The 9,931-nt window shown below is 41.8% G+C and overlaps 1 protein-coding gene across 2 annotated transcripts; it reads left to right on the forward strand.

Annotated features, from left to right (window-relative positions):
- The first annotated feature begins 706 nt into the window (after window positions 1-706).
- Window positions 707-8,638, forward strand: tdh (L-threonine dehydrogenase). Of its 2 annotated transcripts, none has more exons than XM_080744269.1 (9): window positions 707-858; window positions 2,746-2,946; window positions 3,633-3,675; window positions 3,892-3,962; window positions 4,507-4,656; window positions 5,277-5,449; window positions 5,580-5,670; window positions 6,144-6,413; window positions 6,871-8,638. In XM_080744269.1, the coding sequence occupies exons 2-9, from the start codon at window positions 2,757-2,759 to the stop codon at window positions 7,008-7,010; spliced, it is 1,128 nt and encodes a 375-aa protein (XP_080600395.1). In that variant the 5' UTR covers window positions 707-858; window positions 2,746-2,756; the 3' UTR covers window positions 7,011-8,638. The 2 variants fall into 2 exon arrangements, with proteins under 2 accessions (XP_080600395.1, XP_080600394.1); XM_080744268.1 differs by lacking the exon at window positions 707-858 and adding an exon at window positions 1,923-1,967.
- The last annotated feature ends 1,293 nt before the right edge of the window (window positions 8,639-9,931 follow it).

A 9,931-nucleotide genomic window follows, 5' to 3' on the forward strand; every position in this document is an offset into this window, starting at 1 on the left:
GCACAAAATTCAATAGAACACAGGAAAATATATATCTGTTAAGAGGTTTTAGGGGGAGGACTACCAGACCCCTATTGGGGAGTTCTGCACACCTCCTAAAAATAAATGTCCTGGATTCTCCTGGACTGACACTCTGACAGTACAATGTTGACAACCCAACAATTTTTAAAGCTGATTTGCATAGAGAATACATTGAATTACCAAGCAAACCTTTAGCTTGGCTTTTCGTAGTGTGAATGAGGCATTAGATTGTATTATTTTTGGGTGGAAAATTACACTGGGAATAATAAAATACAAGAAAAAAAATTGACATTTTTAAATGTTATGGTGTGGCCCCTTTAAGGGAGCTTTAGGTGCTGTTCTCTCTTTCACTTTTTATTGTATTGATATAAGGTCTTTCTTGGCTGCTGTTGTCTCTTTTTATTGTATTGACATAATGTCCTTCTTGGCTCCTGGTCTTTCTCGAGGCAATAATAAAAGCGGTCCCCTTGAGCCACTAGGCTTAGCGGTCTCCTTCACGGACCACTCCCACTGTGTGCGTCACCTTCCCGGGTGACGCACAGTAGGAGTGGTCTGCGAAGGCGACCGCACCTCCGCAGCTCCTCCAATCCGAGCCGCGCCGGCGGCTTCCTGTGAAAGCAGATGGCCGGTGATATATAACTTGAGACAGAGGCAGGGCTGATGCAATACTAGTGGAAGATAACACACGTGTACACACAGAGTCAGTTGTAGCCTACTCTAGTGACAGGACCAACTGAGTGAGGAGGCAGCAGCAGCATCCCACATCATCTCGCATCAGGACATCAGGGAAGCAAAAGGGACCTTTCCCCCCCATTTTTGATAATAATCTATTTATTGGTAAGTAGAAATAATAATAACAATAATACTTTGGAATTGTATTTATTGTAATTGTTAGACACTGCTGAAGCAGATTAAGCTAAGCATTGTAATGAAAAAGAAAGATAGAAAATAAAACACATTCCAGTTGAGTGGGGCCTTTGATTGCTTTATTAAGCAATTATTATTGTTATATTTTTGCACAATTTGTCTGTATAGGTTTAATAGATAGAATTTCAAATTGTGTCAAAATGGAACCATGTGTGAGCTCAGTGAAGCATAGTGACTTGTTTTAGTTATGCCAAGAAGACCATTTGGTGCTTAAATTCGCCTTAAAGCGTGCCTCAAATGGGCTGCCACAGTCCTAACGGTATCTGATGGATGTTAAATCGTTAATGTATTAGGCTAGGTCATTACAGCATCCTAGGCTATAATATAGAGCCAATAAAACAGTTGGGTGTAGAATGTATCACAATCAGTAGGCCCGCCTATAGGTTCTAAATGAACAGGCAGCATAATTGGCATCGAATACTTAGGCTAATATAATATACAGAGTAGGCTTAGCCTACATACCTATATTTAATATAATGGAGTTTCACTCGGATCACTGCATCAGATCACTGGCCGAACCAGCGCAAGTGAAAAGATGATACAACTCCCTTATTACACAACCAGCCTATGGCTATACGTGATGCGCAAGCAAAACGATGTTGCCACAACAGAAGGCAACTTCTTGCCTTCTTTATTCCGTCTCTGACTCTGGTTTGTCCTCAAAATACTTCTATAGGTAGTAGGCTATTATTTATTTAATAGGGGTTTACATTTATAATAGGTTTCGTTTAGTTCCAGGCCAGGGGTTGGGCTTTAGAAATATTTGGATCAACCCTGTAATTAATTTCCCACAAAGTGCTGGGTCAGACTGTCTGTCTCTCATGCAGCAGAACTTGAAGGGCTGATCCTTTAAGCTTAGAACGTGTTGCCAAATTCAACACCCAGCGGGGGTTTCATCTCTGTATTATCAAGTCCGCCCCTTCACTTCTGATTGGCTCTCTCTGAAGGCAGGGCGATATAAATGTTGTCAACTTACTGTTATCCTTCCTTTTTTGGAAGCTCCCTTCCCCTGGCTTTCGGTAAGTTGTTGGCTAATAACTTGGCTTGTCGTACGATGCAAATATCAGAACGTTACCGCTTAACTTCAACTAATTAACTAGGTTTATGGTTAATTATGGGCCATTAGTGGCACACTTCAAAACGATGCTTTGCCTTTGCATCGATCACAGTCGCACTCTGTCAATTTGCGTCTCAAGCATAGTTGATAACAATGAGCTATATGACTTCCGTCTTTATTACCGCTTTGTTGCATTTTAGACACGATTATTTCCATCGAATGTTGCTAATAGGTTAGATTAATTTATTTATTTCAGCATTAGTCTACATTGCGGCATAAGAAAAATGAGAGCGCGTAGCCTATATTCTTGCAGTACATAATGTACAGTATAAGCAAATTAGTACTTGGCGGACCAGTTAGGTAGCATGTTATTATAGGCTTTCTTGGTCGCCTACTTGTTCTGTGGTCTGGAAAGACGCCTGTATAATTACACAAGTAGCTACTAGTCTTCTCTTTGAAACTGTTGCATTGAAAGAAACCCACCAGGCGATGGCAGTGGAATCATTTTGTTTTTAAAGTGTCCCACTCACAGCTTCAAGATCCCCTTCCTGATAAACTAAACAGGAACAGCAGCAGGATTATGTAACATAGGCCTTTCTTCACAGAATCATACTCAATCTTCACTACATTTGTTTTCACTGCATGACATGCTTATTTTAGTTGAATCTTAAAGCACTTCATTAGGTCTAACAAGTAAATACCTATATAACTTATCAGACCACTTCTTCCATCTTTCCCAGAGGTAACAGCTATGCCTGTCATCAGAAACCTCAGCAAGGTGGCCAAGCAGGCCCTCCTGACCTCCCCAGGGTGTGGGTGCCAGCCTCTCACGGTGGCCATACGCAACATAAGCTTCTCCCCCCGACAGGTGACCGGATCCGATGCCAGCTTCCACTCTGTGTCCTTCTCCGAGACAGACCACCCCAAGGTGCTCATCACCGGTAAGCAACACCTGCATGCCGGGGGAAACGTGGGAAAGTAACCTATTCAGACATATTTAATATATATTAATAATATATATATATTTATTACATTTTAAATACTTTTGCTTTTTTTTCCCTTTTTTTTTGTTGTTGTTGCTATTATTGCATTTTTGCCTATAATGACCTGCCCAGGTTGAAATTGGTTAAAGTACACTAGCCAGAACAACATATCTATGTATGACTGTGATTATTTGTCATTTATTACATGCCTTTTGGCTTTGGTGAAGAATGTTAAAGAAAGTAGGCCTATCTAGGGATGACGGTTTAAAACAGTGGTTCTGAAAGTGGGGCAGAAAAATGTGTTAATAGCATCAAAATCAGTTTAACCACTTTCGGCTTTTTGAAAATAGCAGACCTGCAAGTTCACATGGAGATTGTAGATCAGCTATAAAAAAAAGAAAGGAAAAAAAAAAAAAGTGGAATATTTTTTGAAACACTTTAACTACACAAATCTTCTATGGGGTTCCCTGGCACAACAACAAGGAGATGTAGGCGTGTGGTGTTGTGACCTTTCTCACATGGCTCCTCCACTGACGTAACTCCACTGACATCTCCATGGTAACCAGTGCTGACAACCCTTAGGTGATGATTTCAATGTGTGGATCGTCACTATCACTAATGAGATATTTTGCAATTCATTGCAGGTGGCCTTGGACAGCTGGGAGTGGGACTTGCCCAATTGTTGAGGTAAGAGCTTCTCACCGTGTGGAGGAGATTATGTTTTGCATCACACACCGAAAAAGAAACCTGCCAGTTGGCACATCATACAAACATTGCTGACACTTACTGTATTCGGAATCTTCCGGGGATGGTTGGCGTGCTGTTACTGTAGATGCAGGCTTTGGATATAGATTATTACATTAGCCTCGTCATTTGTTTAATGTTTTCTTTCCTGCCATACAGGAAGAGGTTCGGAAACAACAACGTCATTCTGTCTGATATCAGGAAGCCCCCAAGCGATGTCTTCCACAGTGGTGAGTAAATCTAAAGCCTAGGTCTGATCAGCTTAGGTTTCCCAACACATTATGCACTGAAATGATATACAAGGGCAAACATGTATGACACAAGTGTGCTAACTATAGTAAAACACTGATTTCCTGAAACGTTCAGATCATGAGCGGGACTTCCAGAATTAGCACACCAGTCGTGGTCATTGACTATCAGGGAGTTCTGATATTGGCCCATTTCACATGACTGTGTATTTATAAAAGGAGGAATGGTTTCGATTAGGTATTGATTTCTTTGCCTCAAATACACAATGAAAGTCAATGTGTTCTCTTGAACAGGATCATTGATCAAATGGATTCATAATGTATAATGACTGTGACTGGTAATAAAGAGTGGAGAGTTGATAAATGTATCCGTTAAAAGCCCCCGCTTCATAACGGACAGCAAACTCGAGAACTATAAATGATGTGCTCCACTGACAACTCAAGCATTTGAGATGTCCCATATTATTATCTGAAGTATGTAATGTATCTAAAATATGTTTGAATACTGTATCTCTGCCCCTGTTAGGCCCGTTCATCTACTCTGACATCCTTGACTACAAGAATCTGAGAGAGATTGTGGTGAACAACCGCATCACATGGCTGATTCACTACAGTGCTCTCCTCAGTGCTGTCGGGGAGGCAAACGTTCCTCTGGCCCGGGCTGTCAACATCACTGGTGAGTTACACCCAACGTTCTTAATCCATTCATCTCACGTCTACTTATTTGGCATTCTCACTTAGATTCTGAGGTCTAACAAGATGCCTGCATCTAAGTCCACAGCAGTATTGAACTTGAAGTCCGAGTACTGCATTTTCTCAGTTCCCAGGACAAATTATTTTATATAGCAGCAGAGTCCGCTAAAAGTTATATTAATAATTTGTTAAAATAAAAGTGAATGGAATCACTTACTATTTGGACTTGTATCAAGGCCAGGAATCTATACTGTATAACACAAGGTTCTGCCAGAGTTGAACATCACTTTAAGGTCTCATCTCATGGTCTGCCTGGGAAACCGAGTAGTTCTAGTCAGTGTCTGGTAAAAACATCCTAGTTAGTTCACGACAGAGCTGTGCTCAGTGCTGATTGTGCAGTAGATATGCCTCAGCATGTCAGCGTCACTAGTGAGTCCAAGTCTAACTAGCTTAATCCTCTTAGGATGCCCAAGGATTCATTCAACATTAACAACCTTAGTCAGGTTAACATTGAGTGAGAAGGACATGGCTGCTTTTCAATTCAATGCGTGCTGGTGATGTGCAATGCCCTAACGACCGGGTATCTTTGTCTCATCATTCTAGGGCTTCATAACATCCTGGACATTGCAGCGGAACACGGCTTGCGTCTCTTTGTCCCCAGCACAATTGGGGCGTTTGGGCCCACTTCTCCCCGCAACCCCACTCCAGACCTCTGTGTGCAGAGGCCTCGCACTATTTATGGTGTCTCCAAAGTCCACGCAGAGCTGATGGGAGAGGTGAGCTGTCGGAGCACATCTCGATTACCTTTTGGCGATATGACATGCTGTTTTGGATACACTAAGACTAATATAGGCACTTTAGTTGTAATCTAATCAAAAGTCTACATGTTTTATTTTTGTTCCACAGTATTACCACCATCGTTACGGCCTGGATTTCCGCTGTCTCCGCTACCCTGGAATCATTTCTGCTGACTCCCAGCCTGGTGGTGGCACAACAGGTGAGAGACGGGCAAACAGTCACAACATGGTTCTGTTGAGAGCTACAGTACTCATACACAAGTTCTCCATTTTCATTTATCTGTCTATTCCTGTACCCCCTCCTGTCATGTCACAAGTTAGTTATGTAACCGTCTAATTCCAGAGTTGTTATGACCGGGTTTATTTTTAGGTCAGCTGATAACACTTGTGGTACCGTACATCTGGTACAGGGATACCCGGCAAATGTTACCCCCTCCTTAAAAACAACCCCACCTTTCCTGTCTTCCCCCATCATTACTGTATGTATTTTGGTCAACTTAGTGGAGCTTGTAACCTGTTGTACTGTATTAATGATTAAACAGTATTTTTTAATACACATGAGAATATTCATAATGTATTATGTCTCAGCCTTTCCCCCATGGTGATCACAAGTGTTGTGGCTATATTTCTCGAAAACAACTTTACCGTTACTGTTCATCTCTTCCTCCTCCAGACTATGCCGTCCAGATCTTCCACGATGCGTGCAAAACGGGCAAGTTTGAGTGCAACCTGAAGCCAGACACGCGGCTGCCCATGATGTACATCGACGACTGCCTGCGTGCCACTCTGGAGGTGCTGGAGGCACCGGCAGACACGCTCACCATGAGGACATACAACATCAACGCCATGAGCTTCACCCCAGAGGAACTGGCCCAGGAGGTCCAGAAGCAGCTGCCCGACCTGGAGGTCTGCTACGACATCGACCACGTCAGACAGGCCATCGGTAAGCCTACCTATTATGACATTTTACATGACGATTAATTATCACTCACATAATTGTGATTAACAATTTAATTGTTAATTAATTGGAAATAGACGATCTACAAGCTCACAACGCGATTGTAGATCTGCTATTTCCACTACTTTTTGAAAGTGTTTGTAACTATATTAACATTTCTCAACATGGAAACGATTATGATGATTATGCAAAAATAATTGCGATTACGTCAAATACAGCCCTACTACCTAGTTATTTATTTATTTATATGCCAGCCAATGAACAGCCGCTTAATGATAGACACTTGTGTTGTGTAACTCGAAGGTTCTCTGTGACCAATGTGTAATGTGCACATGTCCTCATACTTGCCTGTGTTTAATTTAGCATCTCACCTGCCAAGAAAGTGAAACAGCTGAGTGTATGACAGTTAGATAACACACTCTCTGTCTTCTTTCCTTTCCAGCTGACAGTTGGCCAATGAACTTTGATGACAGCAACGCACGGAACGACTGGGGCTGGAAACACGATTATGACCTTCCAGAGCTCGTGCAGACAATGCTCAACTACATTGGCCAGGAAACACGCATCGCTCGTGCCAACTGAGAGCACAAGACAGTTTAGTCGTTTGTACATACTGTAAAAACTGCTGAAGGAGAATGGAGAAAGCTGGCCTGTACATAGTATTCTCTCTGTTCTCTGTGTAATTTAGAAGGGCTCTGTTTTCCTGGGACAAAGCTACCATGTCTGCAGAATGTAAAGGTCATGCCAGACAACCCTCCTCACCTTTCTGCCTACTGTCAATCGATCCCTCTGCAATCCTCTTCCTCTTTACCCTTGGAAATCAGGGTGAAGAGAAGCCTGTAATTGGAAGGTTGTCAGAATTATCAGGGCTATAATAGCATACTGAAAAAGAAAATGACTTGCATGACTATGAATTGTGTGCGGTAAAAAGTGAATGTAGCATTGGTCAATCTTAATGCTTGAATGCTTTATCTGGAAATCATAGTTGAGGGGTTTCTTTTCTATTTAAATATTTGCCAAGAATACAGGGAATTCAGGCATCCAGGACCCAAATCTAAGTCTAAACACAAATCAGGACTTTTAACACGTTGCAAGCCGCGGCAGAACCCTCTGAACAGAGGTAGCGCCGAAGAAATAAGCCATTTATTTACAAACATGTTTTAAAAAAACAAAGCCCACATGATAACAACACGTACTGGAGTGCTCGACACAGCGTACATATTCATCCTGCAGAGGTCGGCGATCTTACTTTGGCGAGGCGGAGGGGAGATCAATTCCATTCGTTTACGTGCGGCGAAGCAGGGAAAGGAGCGATAGAGAAGCGGCGCCCGAACGTGATTGAAACCGCGATCCACGAACAGAGACAAAGACCAGCCATCTTGTTTGAGCTTCTTGCTGAGTTTCAACACTGGGGAGAGGATGAGGCTCCTCCTGGCCAGCCATCCATCCAGAATGTGAGTCAACGGCGTGGCCTGCTGGATATTAGGAGTATCACACCCAGCACCAGAAAATGACTGTCAGAGCATATTAACCCTTTCAGATCGCTCCAAAAAGACACAGAGAAGAATTTCCGATGTTTTTTTTTTTTTTATTATAATTTATATCAAAAGTCCGGGAATAGACGGCGTGGCTGATGGGACCCAGTAGGAAGTCCGAGGGAGTACGGCCAGGCTTAGAAGGTGTTAAATGAGAGGTTTCAATCAATTGTCCTTTGATGCACTTTAGAAGAGAGGAAAAAGATCAACCATTTAAAATGATTCCAAATAAAAAGAGGGGAATCTGACAGTGCATCTGCATTTAGAGCGATATGGAGCAAAACTTTAGAATATGAGCGGTATCTTTTATATTTTGTTTATTCCACTTTTACATTGTCTATTTATTCTTTCTGCTGGTGATAAATGTACTGTATGAGAATGATGTTGAATGTTTTGCACTATTGTGTGCATGTGTTCCAAGCCATTTCTTAAATCATGACTGGCTGCCCCAAATGCTCCCTTTTGCCATGTATGTGAGAATTATTCACCAGCTCAGTGGGGTTATTATGGACATAAAGGGAAATGTGACATTTTATGCCACATTAACAAATATCCACTGCATGGTTCTTTCATTTTCCAAGCCATTACAAGAATGCATCACTTTCTATGTGAAAGCGTAAGGTCTGTTTTTTATGTCATAAAACTCGCTTTATCAATAAAAGGTTTTCTTTTTTCAAAATACCTCATTTGTCATTGCCTCCTTCTATTGTCAAATTCATACACGTCATAGGTCTGATCAGCTTAGTCTGGAAATGAAGACGAACACCCGCTGGAAATTTTAATTTTGTCAGACTGATTCTTCATTGGATAGAGACAAGAAACTAAAGACAGGAGGGTTTCTGTTGAGATTCGGTTCTGGAGGCAAACCACCAAGGCATAGATAGGTCAAAGGCATTGTGTAAAAAGATTAAAGGAATGAGGTGTGCCTTGTCTTGTTCTCAAACATATATCAGATGGAGCAAAGACATTTCAGATTCCAGAATATGCTCACAGACCTGCAGCAAAAGCAAATATGCTTCTAACTTCCAGAATACACCTCAGTAGAAATGAAATGTTTGACATCAGTATTAATTTGCTTCATCAGATGCTTTCAAATGACTAAATGATCAAAGTAACTAGGTCGGGAGTGGCTTATTGTCTGTATCAGCTGGCAACACACAGGAGTCTGTCCCTGTTACAATGCGTTAGACCCCTGGGAGATGGATTGCTGAGGTGGAGTGCCACACCTACTGTACCATCAGCTACACAGTACACACAGTACACACCCAAGCCAATAGCTACTCATACGCTGAGTTGGCGGTGCCCGGGAGCGTACCCATGATCTTGTGGTCCAAAGCCGAGAGCTCTACCGACTGAGCTACCCAGACTGATCAGACTAACACCAAAGCTGACCTTTATTAATTAGACATGGTCAAATCTCAAATCAGACCATGTCGAATTATGACCTTCTGGCCAGGATTAGACTACCTTGCCTGAGATGATCGTATTTCAAGATTGCTTGGCCTTAAGCGTGTGAAGGATACAGTTGCTCAAATAAAAGGGGATGAAGTTATGTAAAGGTCTGCTGTTGCATACATGTACCGTACATATGAGGCTGGAACAGCTGCAGCTAAGGTTGATAGAAGTACTTATGTCATAGGGATTCACTGAAATTGAATCATCATGTGACATAAACATCTCATCCTCAAATTTCAGAGACAAAATGGCATTGAAATCAGTGACATGTTATGAAATGCCTGCAGTTTCTGTAGGCATGTCATATTTGTCATTTCACTTCAAGGTGAGGGACAGTTATTAAACCTACTGTACATTCTTTTTTTGTGATACATAATATGATCTTTTTCGGTTGAAATCATTTATTTTCTTTCAAGTGTAAATTAGGCCATAGCATCATCTCTCATCTCTTCACCTTGAGCACTCAGGGTAACTCCCATTAATACATGATGGAAGCCTAGAATGGAATGAAAA

This window comes from Nannobrachium achirus (assembly GCF_963921795.1).
Source record: "Nannobrachium achirus genome assembly, chromosome: 16".
NCBI lineage: Eukaryota > Metazoa > Chordata > Actinopteri > Myctophiformes > Myctophidae > Nannobrachium > Nannobrachium achirus.